The sequence below is a fragment of the Homarus americanus genome, unplaced genomic scaffold, assembly GCF_018991925.1.
Source record: "Homarus americanus isolate GMGI-L3 unplaced genomic scaffold, GMGI_Hamer_2.0 scaffold32583, whole genome shotgun sequence".
Lineage (NCBI taxonomy): Eukaryota > Metazoa > Arthropoda > Malacostraca > Decapoda > Nephropidae > Homarus > Homarus americanus.
The window spans coordinates 22,271,747-22,297,310 of NW_024713129.1; the positions used below are offsets into that span (position 1 = coordinate 22,271,747).

General features: G+C 37.5%; 1 protein-coding gene across 1 annotated transcript in view; it reads right to left on the reverse strand.

Moving 5' to 3' along the window:
- The window catches only part of LOC121870467 (protein tweety-2-like), a 78,799-nt gene that overhangs the window by 11,635 nt on the left and 41,600 nt on the right, over positions 1-25,564 (reverse strand). The window contains 7 exon segments of the mRNA XM_042372299.1: positions 3,062-3,170; positions 5,965-6,114; positions 17,008-17,109; positions 17,761-17,862; positions 20,192-20,331; positions 21,293-21,511; positions 23,563-23,635. Of these exon segments, the coding sequence (XP_042228233.1) occupies positions 3,062-3,170; positions 5,965-6,114; positions 17,008-17,109; positions 17,761-17,862; positions 20,192-20,331; positions 21,293-21,511; positions 23,563-23,635 (895 nt within the window).

Sequence of the window (25,564 nt, forward strand, 5' to 3'; positions counted from 1 at the left end):
TGGCCCCAGATTATAAAAAGTGATAACAAGTTTATGGTATAGTACAGGGTTATTTATAACTGCAGGGTGGCCAGCAAGATGGGTAGTTGTGAGTTGTAATATAAAAGACACAAGTTCTATGTAAATTATCTATCCATCTATATCTCTGATGGGATCACCTGAAGATTAGCTCTCCTCTTCTCCAGCCATTTCACCTGATAATTAACCCTTAATTGGCAGGTAAGGGTTCTCCATTTCCCACAAATGCACAAAAATAGACTGCAAGGAACTTGAAACTTTTACAGATGATGGCTGCTGTCCCTACAGCTAACTTCCAAAGATGATTACATTACTGCTGCTTAGGGGTTAAATGCCCTAACACTACCTGTGTGAGGTTAGGTTAGATTACTGTAGGTTAAGTTAGGTTATGGTTAGAGTTGGTTAGCATTAGGGTGATTAATTATCAGGTGAAATGAGCTGGAGTACCTAATCTTCAGGTGATCCATTTGATGCCTGTTCCTAGTGTGTCCTGAGGGGTGTTCACATTTTGAATCTTCTGATAACATTACAGTCAGTGAGTGACCATCTTCACCTCTTCAAGTGTTAAAATCTCGGCACCAAAACTTGAAAAATTTGTTGTACCAGTAACAAAGACAATTACATTATGTAATCCATCCCAGCGTAGGCCAAGATCACCCTATTGTCTCGTGGTTTATAAAGCAGATTATTTTGACCTTTAGATTAGTGCCTCAAATCAGTAATGGTTCAGGACATTTTCCAGAGATTTTAATGATTTCAGTTTTAAGATTCATTAATAATTCTCTTTAAAAATATGAAACTTATAAAATTGAATGTTGTTTTGAATCTACATATCATACAAAGACTTGTACATAATTATTTAGTGGAAGATGGCAACTATATGTGGTGCTGCAAGACTCCAGTAAGATAATGGTACAGTATTCTGAACACAATATAAAAATACATCCAAACCCAAGTTCTTTATTGTCTTTTTAACAAGTAAACTCATACAGATAGATAGTTAAGGCAGGCTACAAATACTGAAGATATTATTTTCACTTTTGTAAGCCTTTTCCCACTACATGGCACGGTGACTGGAAATAGGGGCCTACAAACTCTCTCTCTTCACTATTAAAAGGGAAAACTCATGAAGATTAGGAACTTCCACTTATTTCACCTGATGATTTAACACCCTAATGCTAAATGGGGAGGTTAGGTTAGGTTAGCCCTACGATGTCAAATTGTTAGGTGAAAGAAGTGAGAGATCGCAATGTTCATGAGATCCTTAAAGAGAAATTAAAAACACCAATAACATTATTATTCACAAAATGTTTACTTAGTAAGAAGTGTTGGAATACTATCTAGGTATGATGATGACAGCAGTTAACAGACACAAGAGGAATATATTGATCATCACACACTGAATCAGTTGAAAAACACTCAAATTGTAGTAAGTGAGTCAGTGTATGGCAGCAAAAGGTACACATCATGCATGAAGTACTGGAAGCTGCTGTACAGTAAGTGACAACAAGACTAAAAGACTGTACTAACAAAATTAAGAATCATTTATTAAATAATGGGAGTTGCCATATACATTCCACGAAGCATATTGTTATTATGTGTAAATTCTTCCTTGCATGTAGGAGCATCAGACAAGTGGAAACTTACTCAGAAAATCCACCAAGGTTTGCCGAGAGCAATTGAGAGAGGGGAAAATGAGATCATGTAAAGTATCTTTTAGCTGATTTTATCAACAAGGGTACAATAAGACACAAAACACAGTGGATTATGTGCTACAATTAAGCATTCTGGATGTTTTGTGTTGGCTTTTAATAATAAAACTGGTGCAAAATTAAGAAATGAAGATAAAAGTGAAATACAAAGACCCCTTTTATAACTGATGAAACAAGGCAAGTGACCTGTGAAATCATTTGCCAGAACACACCTTGACAGAGCTTGTCTTATCCTTGGGGAGGTACGGATTCTTGAGGCAGGGACACTGTCTATTTTGGTAAGTACAAATGATTGCTAAATATCCAGTTAAGCCAAAGTTTTGACAAAAGCCCTGACCTTGATCCATTGGTTACTTCAAACACCAGTGAGTTAACAGGTACACCAGGATGAACCTTGAATTAGTTTGTTTCAGTCAAGTCCCTCACTCATAAACTTGGGATGAAGGCATCAAACTATGAAATTTCTTGGCCCTCAGCCATAAATGAAGAACTGATCAATAATGGGGGACGCTTTATACAGTACATTGAAATGAAACAAAATTTCTCTCAACATCACATCACAATAAAGTGTCCACACAAAGTACTGTACCACACAATTCACCCCCACTGAAAGGCTCTTAACTTAAATTTTAAAAGCCATCATGAACTAGAGTAGAGATGTAATTGAGAAAAATTAGTACAGTATTATCGTCCAATATCCACTTATCCTTGATATCAATGAAACAAAGTGCAATACTGAGTGTGTACTGAAAAAGACAAGTCAAAGTAAAGTGTTAAGTTCTGGGAAGCAGTGGAATATAATTACTTGTTATCCCCATAAGAGTACTGTACATACTGTATATGAAACATAATCTTTGCTTGAAGCTGTTGTATCATGCACAGTAGTACAAAATATTTTATTTTTACTTCTAATACACCTTGTTAGGGGGCACCTCAGAGTTTGTGGAAAAAGGAGAACAATACAGTTCATACCCACCCAAATACACTCATGGTCCATTTACCCTATCTGTGCCTAGTGACTGGCCCTCTGAGAAGGTGTTCATCTGTCTTGTTTACCAAGATGCAAACACACTGTGGTCATCATTCCTCTGCATTTCTCAACATGAATACAAAATTCTGAGGCCATAAAAAAATTAAGAAAAGAGTACAAACTGTAATCTAGATAATCTGTATACTGTATGTGATCATTCTACATTTATGGGGAACCACTGTAAAGGAACTACTGTAAATAGCAAAGGTTTATACAGAAGTAGGCACAGTAAATTGTGATATTTAATGTCTGATTCCCAAGTTTATTCTTGAGGGTCTTCCTCCTGTACCTATTGACTCACTGGTTCTTGAAGCAACCGTTGAATTAGGATCGGAATTTGCTTCATAATCCAACAGTACTTATATTGGATGAGTGTCTTTGTCACAAGAGGGTTCATGGACAAGGCAGCTCTGGTAAAGGTGTTCTGGTGGGTGATCTTACAAGTCACATTGAGATATTTATGTTTAAACTCTTTTCATAAACAAGTAAATCAACATATAGTTTACGTCAAAATAAATGACAATAGGTTTGTATATCTACACCCCTTGTTTCCCGCCAAAATTCATAGGTAGGTCCGAATGCTAATTAAGCTACGATGTCTTAAACCTCAAGAGACGTATTTGTATCTTGGCAAAAATCCTACCACCACCCAAGTCCAATACCAAAACACTGTTAAGGCTCAAGGTCACACAGTCATTCACTCACCATGGAGGTCACACAATGATCAGCCAAGGATGGAACAAAAGACAATTATAGCAATGTGAGTGATGAAGATAAAAGTGTTGAACTGTAACAAAATTAGTACAGTAACATTCATTATGTAAGACATCAACACCCACCACAGCCCACTGACATAGCACCTCATAAAGTGCCTTTCACTTCATCTGTTTTCTGATTAAGGATCGGAGTTCATAAATGAGAATCTGAATAAATAGTGTTATTTATGTCCTTTGAAATAATTACATCCAGAAAAGATTTGCTAATTAAATAATTTGTTTGTTATTTATTACACTTTTAAAAACTTTCTAGTCTGACTCAAACTTTGGAGCAATTTATACATCTTACTAGCAGCCACACACTCCCTCCCTCTGCCACCATACCTAGCAGCCACACACTCCCTCCCTCTGCCACCATACCTAGCAGCCACACACTCCCTCCCTCTGCCACCATACCTAGCAGCCACACACTCCCTCCCTCTGCCACCATACCTAGCAGCCACACACTCCCTCACTCTCTGCCACCATACCCACAGCACACTCTCTGCCACCATACCTAACAGCCACACACACCACCCAACAGCCACACCTCCCTCTGCCACCATACCCAACAGCCACACACCCCTCCCTCTGCCACCATACCCAACAGCCACACACCCTCCCTCTGCCACCATACCTAGCAGCCACACACTCCCTCCCTCTGCCACCATAACTAACAGCCACACACTCCCTCCCTCTGCCACCATACCTAACAGCCACACACTCCCTCCCTCTGCCACCATACCTAGCAGCCACACACTCCCTCCCTCTCCATACAACTTTACCATAAACAAGGACTTGTGGAAAGATCAAAGTTGCTTCAGCCAACATACACAAGCATAAAAATATAACTAACAATATGATAAAAACACATACATTGGCGATATACCAAAAGATAACATTCACTCATACCTCAACACCAGTTAAAGAAAGTGTGGCAGACAACCTTGTATCCTGTACAAGACAGAGACAAATCCATCACTTGAAGAAAAGGCACCTACTTACTGCTTCCATGACCAGGTAAAGGCAACTCTTCAATACTAATCATCACTAATGTAATTTCCCGTAACAAAAGCAATTAACCATTCTGTACAAGAACACTATGGGCAGAGTGAGGCCTTGAAAACACAAGAGGAACCAACTATAAGTACTTCATCCTGTCAGCTCTGGCTGGTGTCAACTTTCTTTTTAAGATTTTACCATCAACTCAAGTTCAATTAACCCTTTTTGGACATACCCCGTATCAGTTGTGGCTCGGAATAATTGGAAGCCGAGATCCATGTCTACACAGAGTTAAGCACCATAAGAAAGCCTTGAGCAATACAAGACAACTATGGTGACAATTATCTTGTATATCTTACACGAGTCTTTCTTCCTTATTGTTAATGTGTAAACAAATTTCTTTTTCAAGCTACATATCTTCCACCTCATCATTCAGGTAACATCATTTGAAGCAAAGTACAATCACAAGTGTTGTGCATGGTGATAAACTTGACAGTTTCTAGTATGTACAATAACATTTGGATGTTGCTAGTACCGTACAGTGTTAATACACACATACCTCTCACTATGTCTCCTGGGTTCAATCCCCAGTTAGGTGTGAGAAAGGTGTTATCCAGTGTAACCCTGTTAATGGACAATGAAGGTCATAACAAAGAACAGACTAACTGCCTAAATGGCTAGTAAGCTGATAAGTGGTGGAAATGATAAACTGTTTAAGACTAGCTTCACTCAAAACTTCAACAAAGTCACTTCAACCCATAAAGGCAAATTTATAATTCTACTTAGACTTTTCACCCAAAACAGTGAAACAATCTGAAATATCTAGTGTTATTTGAGCATGCAAATTAAAAAATAAAAATAAAATAAATAAATACAAAAATTCTCAAGACCATTTCAACAAATGCTTGGCAAAATATTCTCAGAAAAATAATGCAGTACTGTACTGTCTCTAATAAAAGAGACAATGACAACACTACTGAGGAGTTAATTCTATCTTCTTGTTTCATAATGTATCAACACGGACGTCCTCAACTGTTCCTCTTAATGGTGCTGTACTCTAAACTGCTACTGTACAGTAATACTTCCCCCATGCCTATTTTTTTTTACACATAACATTCAACATTATATTTCATGCACTAAGTTTATTTCTACAATTAATTACTCACACAAAAATACAACTTCCTTCACTCTCCATGCTATTATAAGAATTGATTTAACTCCTGCAGATATTTGAAGATTTTTTACAAAGTGAATTCTAGTAAATATACAATGACCAGAACTATATATCTAGAACCTGTACACACATTAAATACTTTTCCATTAAAAATAAAAATCTATTAAAGTACCATACAGTACTAAATGTTCCTTCTTCACAGTGTTTCATTATTGCACAATTATAGTATGTTGGGTTTGTTTATTAGAAGAGTTAAAACATAACAATACTCACAAAGTTCCTGGGAAGGGAGGAGTTTGTGGCGGTGTGTGTGAGTGACGCGGTCTTGAGTACCCAGGAGCCCCGAGGGAAGTGAGTGTCCCTCCTCTGGATCCACGCCCAGGCAGGAATGGGTCACGCTCTTCAGATGTCCCAGGTTCAGCTCTATGACAACGGGGAAGCAAAAATAAAGAAAAGAAAAATACAGAAATAATAATAAAAGAATCTCCATATCCAAGTTTTTAAGTAAAATTTATGACACTATCAACATTGGACTCTATTCTCAAATTAAATACTGTACTGGACTGTATACCTCACTGGAATGAAAAAATAAATGCACATGTAATAAAACAACATCTCACATCTCAGGGTGACTGGAATCAAGAGTAAACGTCGACTTTTCCTTCACTTGTTGCAATTCATTCACTCTAAACTGCCGTGGTGACATCCCCCATAAAGCACCCACCATCATGCTCCCCTGTCAACCACACCACACACTGCTGCTTCCTCATACAGTACCTCTGTTGTCCCATCCTTCTATCTCCACCTTGGATTTTGTCCTATTCCTCCTTATCATTCATCTCTGACTCATATGTACTGTACTTATAACCAATCTTTTTCTTCCCATTCTCTTGTTATTTCTTTACCTTTACTATACCACCTTAACATACTTTGGTCAGCTCTCAATTTCTCATTCCATCATTTCCATATCTGTCAAATTTCTCAATCTGATGCCCTTACATTTCTACACCTGTCTCATTTCTATGGTTCTCTCACTCTACAGCCTACCTGCCCTAAATATTGTTCTTAAGCACATCATTCATGTTGGTTCTAACATGATTCTTCCCCTTGCACCCAGAGTTCATCATTCACACTCTCATGACAATGTTAGCTCAACAAGTCTTGGATACACCTTCAACTTTGCCGCTTTTGACAAATTTCTCTCTCTCTCCAAGTATATCTCGATGCACCTAGCAATTTCTTTCCCCCGTTTACTCTATAATTCAATTTATCATCCACTGTTCCATTAACTGACACATCCACTCCTGTATATCTGAATTATCACAGTTCCTTCATTTTAAAATTACCATTTAATAACCCTGTCTCATTTCTCTACCTTACTATCATCACCTTTTGTTCGTTCAGTGAATCCCCGAAGATCCGCACTAAAAGGGGGGAGCACCTGTCCAGAAAAGCCGATTGTCCGAATTTTCCGGCGAATAATAAATAATATAAGAAACACCAGAAATACAGTACTAATGTAGTGATAAACAAATTACCATATATAAACCAGGCATTTACCTATGATAACATAATGAGAAACATTGTATCATTACTAGAGTGAATGAAATAATATTCCCACAAACAACAATTGTTAACTCTGTTTATGTTTCCCACCTCCTCGGGCACCTGTGTCCAAGTAACTGATGGGTCAAGCAGCGCCCACAGGCCTAAAATGTTCTTTGCTCTGGTTTGGGAATGTTTCTTAGGGAAACTTCTCGGAGGCTTCTTAGCCCAGAACCCCCAAATTTTTTGTCCGGATCTTCCGAAATCCGTATTTCCAGGGTCCGGATCTTCAAGGGTTTACTGTATAGTATTTACTACTGTATTAACTTTCTCAAAAAAAAACACAAGAAAACAATAAATGGTAATTATTATTAATACCAAACTTAATTATCATGTTAATTTACAGAGAATAAAATGATACATGGGTAGTAAGGAACATATACAATACCCTGTACTGTACTTCCATAATGACCTGTGACCAAACACCCCAACAGCTTGTGTATAATTACACACCAAGCCTTTGGGTGTGGAGTCAGGTAGCTTTACAGCTCTACACATTGGTAGCTGGACAGTTAATCTGACAAAGTTAACCTCAAAAGTAAGAAGATTTACAGTGAACTGTGTCAGGTTTCAGTGCATGAGCCTCACTATTCAGCTGTTCTGGGCAGTAGCCATCTTGAATTTCAGGTTCAGTCTTCAGCATTCTAACTAACTCTCCCATAACTGTTTTTGAAAGTTAAATCCTGAGGCCCCCACTAAATTTGAGGCGCCCAGCTGAGACATAAACAAGCGACAAAAGAAAAAAGAAAGGTCAGAAAACACAGTTCAAGTTTAGAGGAAAGTTTGAAGATTATGATGGTGTAACAAGCATATCTCAAAGGAGCTTTGTTGCTTGCCTTCCTATCACCTGCAGCAACTCATTTGCAGTTGTGGAGAGAGTTATAGGCTGTGGAGAGACTTATAGGCAATGAAGAGTTATTTTATTCTGTGAAAACTGTTATATGCTATGGAAAGAGTTATAGGAAGGGAAAAAAAGAATAACCACAGAAGATTAAATTGACAGCATAAAAAAATATATATATGAACCATAAAATGTACATGAACAGAAAATTGGTGAGAGGAAGGGAGTGAGACTTATAAAAGACATCACAAACAAATGAGAAAGGATTGTAAACTGGCTAAGGAACATTACCTAAAACAAAGGGTACAAGGAAATGATAATGACAGAACACATGACTGAAGGGACATGAATATTCAATTTGCTATAGAAAAAGTAGAGGAGAGGTGGACAGAGTATGTAGAGTAAGTATTCACTGATAATGTCTGAAAAGAAAAGGAAATAAAGAAATAAAGGTTAATGTACCATTATTGAAAACAGAAGACAAGACAGCTGTAACAGAATGAAACATGATGAGGCTTTGGGGGTTTAAAAAGCTTCCCACATGGCTTTTAAAACAAATTGACAAGAACAAATATTGTTCTAAAATATACAGTGTAACTACTGTATTACTAAAATGGTCTTGCTTAATGCTATTATACCTACAAATAAAAAAAAGTGAGTCTTAGAGAGCATCCAGATTAAGCCATTTCAATAAGCCACACATGCAAAGTTTAATTCTTATATTTTAAACAAAATGTATGCATTACAATATAAGACGGAGTTGCATAAAGATGAAAATGGATTTAGAAAGGGACTAAGAACTAGAGACGGTATGATTGGTTTGAAGTTTTTGGGGTAAAAGGATTTTAGAGGTATTGAGAAATTTGGTTGTTTTTCATGGATTTTGAAAAAGTATTTGATAGCATAAGACATAATAAACTTATAGATGTCTCGAGGGAAAAATAGACATTAGTCATGTCATGGAGACACGGCACAGTACTAGAAGATAATCTATTCTTGCCTTGAATTTGTACAAGGCTCAAACCAAGTCTTGGAAAGAGATTTGTGACCACATGAACTTTCCAAGGGACCTCTCGAAACTAGTTTAATCTAACCTTTTTTCTCACTCTTTCAGATAGAAATGGTTTGACGAGATGCAGTTATTTTTCCAGTATTAGGGTAGTTATCAGGAGTCAGGCACATCTGACTCTCCATTCTACCTCAGTGGGGCTGAGGGTCAGCTTCATCAGTTCAAGGCTGATGTCAGATCACTTCAGGTTTGATGAGATAATTCAAAACCACCTTTTAATTTTGTTAATACAGGTAAGTTCTCTTCACCTTTGAAGGACCTTCTTTCTATTGATAGGACATTTTTGTTCCACATGAGAGGACTTTTGTGGTTATATTCAACATCTAACCCACTGATTCCTGGGAGGTATGGGAACTTTTTTTCCTCTCCTATTTTATTCTTTTGCTGTGGACACATGAGAACCTTGGCAGTATCACAGCAGGTCATAACTGGTAGCATTGATCCTGAAATACCACTTGATGACTGAGCCTGAAGAAAGGAAACTTTGATACCCTCCTTCCTTCTTCTCACTAGGCAGTAAGAAGTCAGCTAGAAGGCCGAGGACTGCACCTGATACAGAAGATGATCACGACACTGTCAAGAACAACTGAATAAATGTGTGTGTACTCATTGGTGTGGCAAGACCAGGGACAACTTTTGCTTCTAATCTCCAGCTGATAGATGACCTAAGGGGAGTCATCTAGGGATGCTAACTAGTCACATTAGCTGTCCACACACCAATATATGGGGATGCCTGGGTCCAAACCTAAAGAGTCAGTGGGTGAAACACATGAACCACCTGACATTACAGCTCCATCATGATGGAGGTTTGGTCCTGAAATTCTAATTTTGAAATGATATAACAGCCAGGTGGCTCAGGACTGTGTCAGCCTCTCAGGGGCTTAGCCTTCACATCCAGCACCCATCTGAGAACTGGGGGCTGGTCCTATGACCACTGATCTTTCCTCATCACAACCATCCTCCTCAGAAGAGGAAGATTATTAGAAAATGAGGTCTTATCAGAGTGGACCTACAGTATCTAGTCAGTGCCTCACACTAATGGTATCGGATGCCATTTTTTTATTCCCAGACTAATCTAGTTTCAGTTTCCAACCAAAGGGAGGGGTGTGATAGCCAGGTACTCAACACACTACTGGTTGGTTGCACTTTTAGCCAGCTTAATCTGTAAAACTGAATATCACCTTTTCATGTCAAGATTGAAAGAAATCATCAGAAAACCAAAACAAAGTAGAGAAAAACATTATGTATATCATTCCCATTTTCCAGGTAATTTTGGTTCCCTGGTACATTATTCTGAGCTGAGATGCAGAGAAGGTAAACCCCAGGTAAATGGTGTGATAAATGTAAATTCTGTTGAAGGTCTCCTGGAAGTTAGGAGTGTGAGTGCCCAGGTTAGTGTTCAATAAATATTCAAACATGCAGATTCTCTATAATAAATGTGATTTTACTATGAGTCTCAAAATCAAACTGAGAGCCTTACTTTAACACCAAAGGAAGACTGGCATTGTTTGTGGGGTCATGGGAAGAGGACAGCCATGTTAGGTCAACTTGGAACACAACACCAATTTTGGGTCACAGGATGGGGAAGGTCATGTGAAATCAATAAGGTAGAGAAACACTGGTGACTGTCCTGTGGTGAGGCAGGTTGTGTGATGTCAACACAGGCCAGTGATCAAGGAGACGCATGGCTCACTCATCGAGGCTGTTGGTCCTGCCTCGTTATGTGTTAATTATACGATGAATCATCTCCATCTGATGTATTGTCCCAGAGTGTTGGGTGAGGAGACTAGTGCAACACAAAGTCTTTATTATGAATAATAATTTTTTTTCTCCTTTTTCATCATTATAACCTAATTTTTCAGTGAATTATTTTATTACTATGCCACAGGTCATCTATTGACTTTATTTACAAGCAATGACATGAAGGAACCTTCAATTCTTAAGTTAGACTCCTGAATTCTGGAGACTCCAGCAGGAAGTTTTCACTGGAGAGCTCTCCTAAATTTTAGGTTACTTAATGGCTTCCTTGTTTGGGTATTTACGAGTATACTCCACATATACTTGGTACAGCACTTGGAAGAAGAAAAAGAGAAGAAACAAAATAAATACAAAAGCCTTTTTCATTGTATTCATTTAGAAGAAATCTCCCCTTCCAACAAAATTGTACAACAATTTACCTTATATACACCCTAGGGTTATAATGTGTTCATATATACAGCACAGTACTGTATGTAAAAATTTGGATCATGTGAAGGTTAGCCCCCCACCTTATTTCACCTAATAATCAAACACTTTAATGTTACCTATAAGTTAAGTTAGATTAGGTTAGGTTAAGTCAAATTTGCATTATGTTACATTAGGTTAGGTTAAGCTATGTTAGCACTGGATTAGGTTAGGTTAAGTTAGGTTAGTGTGTTTAACCATTGGGTGAAATAAGCTTGGGAGCTAAACTTCACATGATCCATTATCTAATCTTTAAACATTCACTGTACCAAAGAATCTCCAGCCTGGTCTAACAACACTCCAGATGTGCAGGAATGCAGCAGGGCAATGTATTTCTGTACCAGTGTATGTATACATTATGTCTGATAAAGGAGTAAGTACAGTACCAAGGACATGACAGCGAGCAAGTTCTCACTATAAATGGAGCTGTGATGAGAACAAATGTCAAACTTAGAGAAATAATTTTGTTTAGCATAACTAAGAAGATTTACAGTAAAGCTACTGTTGAGAGAATTATGGTTCATACAAGAGTGTTAGAGGAAGAGAACTGAGTTGTGAAAAGGAAGGGAATACAATATAAGAGTCAAGTGCTTATGTTGAGAAATTTGAGTAAAAATTAACAGAAAATGGGAAGAATCTATAATACAGGGTGTCCATATATTTATGACCCATTTTATAACTTAATAACCTCAAAAGCATTATAGACAGAACACTCCAGTTTTATTACACTTAATAAACAAACAACTATTAAGGTTTTTCTCGTCTCAGTAACACTTCCACACGTGCACATGGTTTATCTATAATATTTTTGAGGTTATTAAGTCTTAAAATAGGTCAGACATCTTATGGCTCTGGAAAAAGTCCTTGACACAGTTAAAAAAGACCATAGAGGATGTACAGAAAATACACAGGATTTGGAGAAATTGTTGATTGATGTGCAGTTTTCACAGAGGGAGAGGAGAGTTTATATAAAGAAACTGAATCATGTACAGTAAGGTAAGAAGAGGGAAAACTGGTTCTTGATGAGAGTAGAAATATGTGAAGAATTCTGTGATGTTACCAGAGTTGTTCAATATATTCAGGGATGGGGCAGTATAGCAGAAGTGACAACAGGAGTAAGAGAGAGGGGAGCAAGTTTACTCGATAGGGATACAGTATGATGTGTGAATTGGTGAGCCAGCTGATGACTGCAGATGACACTGCTCTGGTGGAAGGTGTAGAGGAATTACAATTAGCAGTGAATGCATTTGGGCGAGTAAGGACACTGAAGAAATTAGGACTGTATGTGAAAAGAGGGACAAATAAATATAAATGGGAGACAGAAAGATAGAATGGTGGAAGTGAATGGTGCATCAAGAACCTGAGAGTGGATGTGTCAGTGAATAGAAATATGAGAGTTGAAATAAATTATAAGAGTAACTGGGAAATATATGTGTTAGAGAAGACAAAGATGGGGATGTGTAGAAGAACAATTGACCCAATAATACTGTATAACTGTGAAGCATGAACTCTAGATGTAAGAGGAAGAAGTTAAATTAAAGGAAATGCACATAGTGTGCTTGAGTCATCAAATTACTGAAGGGGATACAAAGAGAAAGAAGAGATGTGGAAATGAAAGACATGTCAGGAAAGGCCAAAGAGAGTTTACTTCAGGGGAGCGTCCGGCTGAAAATACCATGAAAATCAGAAAATTACGAAAATATTCAGAAAAATTCCTGAGGAAAGCCGATGCCTATGGCTATATGCTGACGTATTTTGGTTGCATAATTCATAATATTTAGTACCTATGCATGATTTTTCTACCCCCCTTCATTTAGAAGGCCCTTCTGTTTCCATAAGAAAAGCTGTAGAAAAGTATTTATAATATTTTGGTGTAAAAATACAGTGGGTATGCTATAACGAATCTAATTGGTTCTAGAACCTTGTTCGTTATAGCATTCGTTAGTATAGGATTAATCGTTCCAGGCCAAATACAACCATAACACTGAAAAATATAATATAAAATTGTAAAATTGTAAAAAGTGCATAAATATGCATCTAAACCCTGAAATAAAGAATATCATTTAATATTTGTAATAAAAAAACAATAAATTAGAAAAAAAAAAAAAATTAAATAATGTTTGTTGTAGGAGTTTAGTTAGTTATAGCATTCTCAATTTTATGGTAAAACGTTAGTTATAGGAATATTCTAGTAGGATCGTCGTTATAGCATACCCCACTGTATTGTAATACAGTACCACCAACTAGTAAAAATCATTATCTGGCACCTTTCTCAGTAAGCTAACCACAGGAGACCGTCATCATGGGAGTCAGTGACACATCAAATGTGCAAGAGTGAAGTACAATCGTGAGTTGCTCTCACGCCACCTTTATCGGTCCATGTCTCAGATCGAGTTTTTCTAACCTTCAAATCGACTTGGCCATTTATGGGCTGATTATAATAAAACAAAAACTAAGTACCCGGTAGTAGTATAACATATTGTGCATGGCATAACATATAGATTTTCTTTATATTTGGCTTGGTTTATTATTTGCTGATTTATCTTTATAAATATTTGAAAGAAAAAAATGTTAAGTTAGGAAAAAAATTCATGCACCCAATATGAAAGTGATCATCAGAAATATCTATATCACATTCAAAAGGAGTAAATTACATATATTCCATATGAATTTCAACATAATTTAGTGAGACGTTATAGAGAAGTAGGATTTTGAAAATTTATAAGAATAGCGGGTATAAGGGAAAAATCAGATATCAGGGAGTAGGGATTAGGCAGAACCGATTCAGGTTACAGTGGTCCCTCGGTTAACGAGCACAATCCGTTCCAGTAGGTTGCTCGTAAACCGAAAAACTAGTTAATCGAAACCATTGTTTCAATGGGTTTTTGGAGTATTGGTTCAACTCACGAAAATTGCCTAAATTCAACAAAAAGGTAGAAAAGTACACTTACTTTGAGGTGTCTATGTAGAAGGCTCCTGGATGATGATGATGATAATGGGAATTAGAATGGGGTGGAGGAGAGGAGAAGGCATTGGGGTGGAAGAGGTACCCCATGGCACCATTTCACCCATAAAATTTTAGTTCTCTTGGTGTAATTCAAATTATTTCTTTAAATCAACACACTGCATTATATATTGTCAATATGTAAAATATATTTCAAAATGACCAATAATTTGACTGGAAACACGAAAAAAAAGCGTTTAGTTGAAGAGTCTCAAGCAAAATGTTACTCCACTGAAAACAGAGACTAACGCCTGTCTGTGTGTGTTAACAGGCTGGATGGCACAGAAACTAGTTTCTTTACCTTCAATTATGTTCAATAAATGTTAAAATGACTAAAAAGTTAATAATAAACTTTTAAATTATTGAATAGTATAAACTTCTTGTATTTACTAAAATGGAATTTAAGCCTAAAACCAATTACTGTATTGGCGGACTAATACTACAGCTGGTGGACAATGATACAACATGTTGAAGTCGGCTCATAGAAACTCGTTATCGAGGGATTGCTCGTTAACGAGGTTAAAATCTCCTGGGAGGTAATGTGCTTGAAATCTGATTATCGAGGATCACTGTATAGTAACAATGTACCTGGTGTCCTTAACTGCTGACTGGAAATTGATATTGATTGATCAATTATTAACAATTTCGGGCTTCAGCCAGACGCTCCCCTTATGGTGGATATTAAGGGAGGGAGGGAAGGATAAGTAGGAAGGAGACGAACAGAGTAAAGAAGGTTCTGAATAGGAGGAAGATGGGCAGCCAAGAAGCAGCTGAGTACAGATGTGCTGTTGATGGGTTTTATGAAGCAATGGGTGAACCTGATGGAAACTTTGTGGAAGGGGAATATCACTGTAAAACACATCTATGACAATAGTTAAAGAGAATGTATGTGAGCAGGTGATGATAATCTGTGCACCTCTGATTCTGGCCACTCTTTGGCATGTAAAAAAAAAAAGGCTCAGTGGCTTCCAAAAGTATGAAGAAAAATTCCATTTACATCCTGAAACCATAGTTATTTGCAGAAAAAAAAATATGGTAAAAAAATATTTAGCATAAGAGTGGAACTAGTTCACAGGGCAGGAATTCAACATATCCTTTGTTAGACCTCAAAAAAGACAAGTCAAGAACTTGAAAGCAAAATACAGTAGTGAATATAAAAATGCAAATTTTTAAGCACTGCCACCACACAGTAATATCAAAATACTAAAAATCAATGTATAGGTCCAGGTTATTTTAAACAAGAGCTACAACTAGAAGATAACTGGCAATTTATGTACTGAAAGAAGCTCTGGTTAGTAAACTGCCTTGAATTACAATTACAGTATATTTATGTGTACTGCATAAATAATAACAGAGACTCTTGCACTGAATATTAGGAAAGTTGTGGTGGTGTTGGCAGCGGTGTATTAATGGCCACTAATTTTGATTCTCTGTTGTCGTTTTTTTTTACATTTAGGATAACTTGTCCAGTCATAGCATCTGTGACATATAATGAGCATCTGTCAAGAAAAAAAAAAAAAAAAAAAAAAAAAAAAAAAAACAAAGAAATGCTTCATTGAGTATAATCTCAGTGATAATGAAAAAAGAGAGTTTGGGAAAGACAGTGCAGTGCAGTGCAGTACAGTACATGCACCACATGCTGTCAACACAACCAACACAAGTAAAAGTTCATCACACACGACAATTTCCCAATTCTCTATCTTTTAATAGAGTATTTCCATTTTCAAATATTTTCTTATTTCCTTTCGAGTCCCAAATTTTATTCTCCTCCTTGGTGTATGTTTACTGATATTATCATTATTATTTTCATGCATTTTTTCTTCAAGAGCAAGAATCTGGTAAGCTTCACATTATCTGACAGTAACAGCATCACCAACATGCAAGATTTGTTGGCATATAAGCAAAGCACTGATGCTGAGTCTCTGTACTGATGCTGAGTCTCTGTACTGATGCTGAGTCTCTGTACGGAGGCTGAGTATGTACTGATGCTGAGTGTGTAATGCTGTTGAGTGTGTGTACCACTCTCCAAGAGTGGTATATATATGTATATACAGTACATACACAAACATTATCTACAAGCAAGTCTTAAGTTTCCTCAAGCTGTGGTGCCTCTCTACAGTAATCCATATAAGTGAAAAAGGAGAAAAATTCTGCTAATGTACAAAAATTAGCAGTTTTGTGTGTTCAGTTTCTACTCAGTCAGTTTGTCTACTCATCCCACTTCAAGAGATTTTTTATAAAACAATACAATAAAAAAAATGCTTATGTATAAGCTATCTACTTCAGTACTGAGCAATTCATCATACACAACTAATGTGAAGGTTGAGCAATTAGTGTCTGACATACAGAATTATTTTACACAAGCCTTTCCCATACAGCATATAAACATCAGTTCCACTTAGCTGGACAAAGTGAAAGTAGGTCGATGTACTTGAGTCGTACTGATCCATGTCATGTTAGATAACTGCTATATATACAAACTGAAGGCTTACTATTTTTCTTTTGGCAAGCAAGTACGATTAAGGAAACAGGTTTTTTTTAAACAATCAAAACTGTGCTGTCAGAAATCCCTACACAATAGCTGCTGGGTGGGATGGTGGAGTGTTGAGCCAAACTCTGACAGCTTGTACATTCTTCCTGTTTGGCCATGTGGAACTGGGGCCAGTTGCGTCTCTTCTGAAGCAGAGAGACGAAATCAGGAACTCACTAACATGCCTTGAGGCATTCTATGTCTATAATCATTAAGGCTGACCCGTACGTACTGTCTAATGACAGGGTGCCAGAGATCTTAACAATACAATCATGGAAGATGTAAGCAACAAGCTTTGATGATAGATGTAATACAAAAATTTTAATTTGTGAATAGTAATGTGTATCATAAACAGTGTAAACAGTAAGCTGTTTTCATAATAAACGAAGTGTTGTATGCACCTGCTTACAGTTAGCGGCTTTAAGAGTTAGCAAAGCAAATGTTAGGCTGTTATGGTGGATCAGTTACAGTATAAAGTTATAAGCAGAAAAGATTTCATCATCAGGCTCCAATAACTGAGACACCCAAGTGAATAAAACAATATCACATGCTATCCCTTTGTTGCAACAAAAACTGAACTAAAGCCTAATGAGCTGACGACTGAACTAATGGTGAGGTTTTCTATAGTCTGATTCTTCCATTACATATTATTTTTTCTTTTATCATTTGTTATTTACAATAAAGAAGTCAACAAATATTAGTCTACTCTCTATCTCCCTCTCCATAAATAGATGCCAGACTGCTCAAGTATCCACAAACTCCAAGATGTAATGAAGGATAACAAAAGAGATGCTCACTTGTGGTTGAGGTAGATCCAAGTGTGAGATGTAATCCAGACCAAAATGGTGAAGAGCAGACCACTTCCTGCAGCTGACAACAACAAGTACACAACACCAGACCTGAAAGTTAAAACATTAAGTCAAACTATGCAAATAATAAACAAATGTATGAAAGTGTAACAAAAACAAACTGCTTATTAACATTTTGAATAAACTATCATAAAATACAAATATAAAACTCTAATTAGGTAGAGAAATGGGTGATTGGTCCTGATATCCCATGTTATGAAAAAGTTCAAATTAAGCTACTGCAGGTGTGGTGTGTTATTCAACCGTATTCCTGAGGTTGAAACCCAGGAAACCTCAAGAATACTGAAGGTTGAGATTAATTCATGAATTATACCTTTCCAATGAGGTTAAGGTTTTGTGTTTTTATGTCTTTCTCTACAACTTCCTTCAGTTCAGTTTAGTAAGTTAGTTCCCACAAGGCGTGCACGTTGAGCCTGCCTGGTCTAGCTAACTTTAGTGAAGTTATTCTTGAAATCTTTTACTGCTCTGGGGTTAAGAATGATGGGGACTGATTTTTTTTTCTTCTGTTACTGATAACATTGAAGAGAGAACAAAACAACACTGAAGCTAAAAGACTGACATCAAACACTACAAACTACATAGTGTGTGAACTGTGCACATTAGGAAAAGCCTCTCTTGACCTCATCATCAACTGGGAAATGCTGTAAAGAAATCATGAGGAATCAGAAAGTATACAGGACCTGTGGATTAATGAATTATCTACCTTCATTTGGGATGAATACTGGACAAAAATATTATCACATGCACGCACGCAAGCACGCACACTTCATCCCTGACCACCGAAGGGTCAAGACATACCTGGCGCTGCTCTGGCAGCAGCCAGGTCAACTATTATGTTGGCCCATACCAACTTCCTCTCCTGAACCCTCCTCCCCACCGGAATATCAACAAGTTCTCGCCAGAAGTTACTATTTCAATTAGGAAAGGAATGGAACCAGTGTTGAATAGTGGTGAACAGTGCTTAAATGAAAAACAACTCGACAGCAACAGCTAAGTCGTACCCAAGCTAACCTTTACAGAGTGAGGTCCCAGGTACCCAGTGATAACTGCCCATAAGACTCAACAACACCAGCTATGTGTTAATCCGTCCACGATAGGGACGCCTGGGACCATACCTCACTCACTTAAGTGAGTGAGGCCCTGTGACACCAGACCACGTGGTGTCCCCATGATGCTACGACACCACGTAGTGAATGAGTTGCTACAGCATCATGTGAGGTTCCTCATAACACCATCTGTGAGGGAATTACTACACCACATCAAGTCCCTCATAACACCACCTGTGAGGGATCTACTACACCACGTGATGCCCCTCATAACACCATCTGTGAGGGAATTACTACACTACGTGTCTGCTGTTCAACACCTCAGAGCACAAGATCTACATGACCTCCACTGTAAACATTAATCTGTATGTTCACTGTATGTTCCTTTACCTTTCTCTAATGAAGGCTTTTGTTAAACCACCAATGTCAATGTATGTAATAAGTAATTTATGTCCAATGTATATTTTCAGCCTTCAGGCTGCAGAACTTTTTCAATACACCGCTAATTATTATTATTCACACACACACACACACAAACACATTTATTCTCCCAAAATTAACATATGCGTCACCAGCCTGGTCGTCTTCTCTCAACTCTGCCCAACAACATCAGCTAGAGAAGGTACAGAAGAGGGCCTGCAGAATCATACTCGGAGCAGACTACTCCGGCTACAACAACTCTCTCTCCACCCTAGAAATGCCATCCCTCAGTGACCTTCACCACCACGCACTAGCAGGGTTTGTCAGTGGACTACTGCACCATCATCGTCATCGCCACCTACTGCCACCTGCAGTCTCCCAACGCGCACGCACGCACGCACACCAAAAAATAATAATAAAATAAATAAAATAAATAAATAATTTATAAAAACTGGTTTAACCCACGCCTGAATTGACCTTCCAAGGAACATCTAAGGATTATAGATATTATAAAAATCATGTATCATTTTCTGGGGCATCTATCTGTGTTAAAGAAAAATCGAAGAGATAACAGATGGTCAGACTCACACAGCAGGAGCCATGACAATACTTTATTCCTCCTCCTCTGGTGCCCTGGCCAGGGGTAACAACAGAACTTGCACTAAAAAATATTCTTCCACATTTTTATCAATTTTACAAACACTACCAACATTAACACCACAGAATAAAATGTCTGAAATTGTTCTTTAAACATCACAGCAGTCAACACTACTGTATATGATTTATGAGAGCAATAAACAAAGGTTAAACTGTACTGTATACAGATGAGTACAGTACAGTAATAGAGACAGTAGTAAAATTATATAACACTAGTACAATAAGTATATTCTCACATAGCCTGGTAGCAGGTGGCATTGAGGGCATTGCGGTAGTGGTGGTGTAGGGACTGGCAATCCAACAAAGCCGCTACACCTCCTAGACTCCGCTGGGACTGATTCACGAATGCACCTAAATGGTCCAAGCGAGGATGGATCTGACAAAGGAGCAAATTTATCATTGTTACTTTATGCTCATGAGGGGAATTATCAGGTTATAGTGAGACCTCATTCTAACTGACTACCCTGGCCCATTAGAGGGACGTCTCACTGGAAAATTAATCTATATGTACTGTACTAAGTGAATTCTCTCACAATATTGAATGTACAGTATGCTAGGGAGAGAGTTGGTGGTTGAAATAATTGGTGGTTGAAATGGTTGGTGGGTGACATGGTTGATGGTTGAAATGGTTGGTGGTTGAAATGGTTGGTGGGTGACATGGTTGATGGTTGAAATGGTTGGTGGTTTGAGATGGTTGACGGTTGAAATGGTTGGTGGTTTGAGATGGTTGATGGTTGAAATGGTTGGTGGGTGACATGGTTGATGGTTGAAATGGTTGGTGGTTGAAATGGTTGGTGGTTAAAATGGTTGGTGGTTGAAATGGTTGGTGGTTGAAATGGTTGGTGGTTGAAATGGTTGGTGGTTGAAATGGTTGGTGGTTGAAATGGTTGGTGGTTAAAATGGTTGATGGTTGAAATGGTTGGTGGTTGAAATGGTTGGTGGTTAAAATGGTTGATGGTTGAAATGGTTGGTGGTTAAAATGGTTGATGGTTGAAATGGTTGGTGGTTAAAATGGTTGGTGGTTCAAGTAGTTTGCATTGCCTTCTCGTACCATCACACCTTTAAGACTAATTCTGTACCTGTATTCATAATTTAGCTTGGGGGCTCACCATGAAAACTATGAATGATATGAAAGGTAAAAATAAAATAAAGTTGGGTTTATACCATCAGCCAAACACATGGCTGTGAATGGTAAATTATACAAGGTGGGAGAACTACTGTAGAGAGTGGCTGGGAATGGCTGAGGTCCACAGCATATTATATCATCCTGTTTCTTGTTATTCTATATAATTAAATCAAACTAAAATTTAAATTTTACACTACAGAACATCACTAACCTCCTTTCGTTCATAATAAACATCAGCGATACGTGTAACTTTATTGAGTGATGCCAGTACGAGACTTGCTGCTTGCTGTGCGTGGGTTAGATAGCGGGTGAAAGGTGACGGTCGGGTCGGGTCACAGCGCAGGTAGTAGGCGGCCACATCTTTAGACACCAGTTTGCTGAGTTGGTCCTCCAGGAAAGGATTGGGGTCCATACACCAGTCTGACAGAGCCTGCAAGAAGGTTATACTGTACTTTTTTCTTTTCTTTTCTTTTTTTTACTGGGATTAGCCCACCCGGGCACAGGTCACTGACCCACATCGGGGCCTGGGGGGCGAAAATGTAATAATAATTCATAGTAAATAAAATTTATAATAAAAAATACAAAATTTTAAATAAAAAAATAAAATAATAATGATAATAATAATAATAATAATAACAACTGTAATAATAATAATAATAATAATAATAATAATAATAATAATAATAATAATAATAATAACACTGTAGTAATAATAATAATAATAATAAAGAACCATAAATAAATAAATAAATAAAAAAAAAGATCAAAAGTGAGAAATATTATATGTATGTTGTGTTGTCAAATTTAAGAGAAACAATTGAGACCCTGCAATTCTGTGTAAATGAGGCAGAAAGTCAGATCAGCAACCTGGGACTTGGTCACAATTTCCGTGATGCCATATGGCAGCAGGGTCTACCATTGGACAATACATAATGCTTCCAATATCTTCCCAGGCAGCAGTACCTCCCTGTTTGGTAGCTGCTTACTACCTACTACCTGTACAGTACACACAAAACTGAATAGAATGTTATTTTCCATCAACCAAATGATTACCAAGGAATAAAGGGAAAAAAGATCGAAATATTTTGGGGTAAGTTTTGATCAGCAATTATTTGGTACAATATATCCTTACCACAAAGGGGTTATATGAAGATCAGCACCCAGCTCATTTTACCAGACGATTAGGAACAGCCATAAATTCAAAATAGAAATTGGAATGTATGGTAAGTATATGAAAGGGAGAAACATACAGTACATCAAAAATGTCTGCAGTATGATGGAAGGTTGTAGTGGGATATTCTGGGTTCATGTGAAGTAAAATGGACATGTTCAAATAGGATTAAAATACTGGAGGAGAAAGTTTTTTATTTATTTTTTCAGATGGTGAACAGCATGAGAGGTGTAGCTATTCTTGTAAATCAGAACCTGGGAAGTGTCAAGTTTAATGCTAAATCCATAGACTTTACACTTATTCAGGCTTTTTCACCAAGAGATGAAAATTGATGTCAGATTTCAGACATTTAAAATAGTATGCAAAAGAAGCGGCAAATTGAAATGATTATTTTAATATAATGAAAAAGCGGGTGATCTTTGATTACCTCAGAGAATTGCCACCCTGCCTTCCCAGTTAAGAGGGCACTTGGAAGCCATGATATAATGTAAGTGAGAGAAGAGGGACAGAAACACCAGAGGAGGACAACCTGAGTTAGGTATAAGAAGTGAAAGAGGAGATAGATTTAATGAGTTTTATGAGGAAATCAATATGATTAAAGCAGTCATGGTTCCAACATCACCAAGATATCTTATATATGGATACCATCCCAGGATAATGTAAACAATACAGTACTGTACTGTCAGGATCCAACTGGATTTCACTTTATTCCCAGAAAAATTTAAGAACGTGATACCCTACATTAAGATCTAATGAGGGTCAAACCAGGTCCCAGTAATGAGTTTGATGAGGCTAAAACTTAACAAATTAATATCCAAAAATGTGAATAAATTAGGTGTGCTTCATAATTCCCAAATCTTTGTTTGCTTTTCTAACTGCTGCCCCCACCTGTTGCACCACCTTCAGTGAGTGATCTATCACAATGCCAAGACCTTTCTCCTCGAGTAACCCAGAAAGTGTTATAAACAGAATAGTTGTGATTAGGGCTGTGTATCCTACATGTTGTTGTAAAATTTAGAAGCAGATGATATAATGAACAAAGAAAAACTAAAACTGAGATAGAAGGATAGGTTAAAGAACAGACATTTAGGAAACAGCAAAGCACATACAGTAAGTGGAAAGAAAGCACTGTGTTAAAGTAATATATGGAGATGTTTCAGCAACAAAAATAATTGGATGACAGCAAATAAAAAAAGTACAGTATGTTTAGTCTTAATTCCAGTCACCAGTATTATATTATAACAAAAGAGGTCCATATGACTGAAGTGATAATATTAATTCTAATGTAAAACAGTTAATTATATACTTACAACAGAGGTGACCAAGTAGACTGACGTTAAGCCCCAGCACAGGATCATGGCCAGGAGACCCAACACAGAGAACCTGAAAATGTGGGATTTATCTTGAAATACTGTACTCATCCTTCTCATGTTGACAAAGCTGATTAGCCAACTCATGTGCTGTACTGGCATTCTTATGGGTTTAATTCACAGGAACCTGCTACTTGTGTCACTGGTCAACACTCCTGAAAACCAGTAAAACTAGACAACTGGATAGCCTCTATAACTAGGGTATAGCAGAGATGAACTGGCTAACCACAGGTGAAAGCTGTAAATCTATGTTGCTGTGCCACTGTGTATTTCCCCAAAACCAAGGTAGGTTGAGGCTCAACACCTCAGCTCTCAGGTCCTCAACATCCCTCCCCAGGTAAGTGGTAGGGATCCAAGTCACACAGTCCATATGCTTGTTTACAGGGACTCAGTAAATATGTCATTCTCACATCTAAGTTTTGCAAATCATGTTAACATTAATTTGTACTGTACCCTTTTTGACTAAGCTAAGGCTTTTTACTACTGTATCTCCAAGTTGGCAAACTGTTTCTGTACTGTGAGTACATACTGCACTGTACTGTATCATCACTCAACATCTGCAATATTTTGCAAGCCTTTGACTCCAGGCCAAGCACACCAAAAAGATTTCTCAGTAAAGGAAGCATCTGTGCTTGAATATCCAGGAAAAACTAAAATGCTAACCATTTTGCCAACACTGTACCAATGTGCTATTGTCTAGCTCTACATCATTACTGACTTATGTACATGAAATCCTCGCTTAACATCGTGGTTACGTTCTTGTAAAACACAACATTAACAGAATCAATTTCCCCCATAAGAAATAGATAAAATCACTAGTTACATTCCCTAGCCTCCCTTTGGCCCATAAAATACATTACATATCCATAAATTCAATGGAAATTTTATAGAAAATATATATTATGCATCCAAAAAGATAAATAAACTAAATTACTGTTTAATTAATAAGATAATACAATCATTTTGTATTGTACTCACTGATGGGCTGAGGTGGAGGCGGTGGGTGGTGTGTAGTGGAGAGGAGGAGGGTGGCGAGTCACTGAGACCAGAGGGGGGCTCCCCTTCCCACTCTGACTGGGGTTTCCCCTCGGCTGCTGTTCGCTCCTCCTCACTAACATTACTAACACTCGATAGGTACTTTGGAGCCATTCCGAATGGTTACAGTACAGTATTTATAGCAAAAACACTTAAACACGCACGTACGCTTTGGAAGCATAACAAAAACTGGGGATGCTGTGAGCTCTGTGAGAAGGCGTAAGTACCATACAAAGTAGTCCGTGTTGGGTGATAACGTTATAACGAATCGGTCGGGTCGTAAAACAACGCTGGCAGAATCATGGGTATTTAAAGAGTAGCGCGTTATAATGAAACAACGTTGTCTGGGACAATGTTAAGCGAGGACTGGGTGTAATGTACAGACAACAACAAAAATTTCTGCACCCTTACGATTGTTATACAATATAACACAATGGACCAAGAATTATGAACAACACGAGTTTTATATGTATTCATGTTAATTTCTCTGTATTAACTATCATTGATATAAGGAATAAATTGTATTGGCTACAAAAGGCATCACACAATCAGAAGTACCAACCTTACCAAATGAACATGGCTTCAGTCAGTGACCATTGCAAAGACCGTCAGACCCAGAGGTGCAGAATTTTTTTTTTTTACTATACTGTACATACATGAGGAAGAGTGAAGCATTAATGCACACAATTTAGTAGTTATAAAGTTATGTTAGTTGTGAATATTTTCCTATGCCGAAAAGTTTTTTTAATGTAACATCACACTTTCGTTACAGGGGGGTTGAGTTGTACACATCTTTGAGTAATGTCGGTCTAACTGCCATTTTCTTATAAGAAGTCAACTTCACTTATTTCTGATTCACATAATTTTGAACCTCACACATTTGTGGGAGACCACACTGCAAAATGGG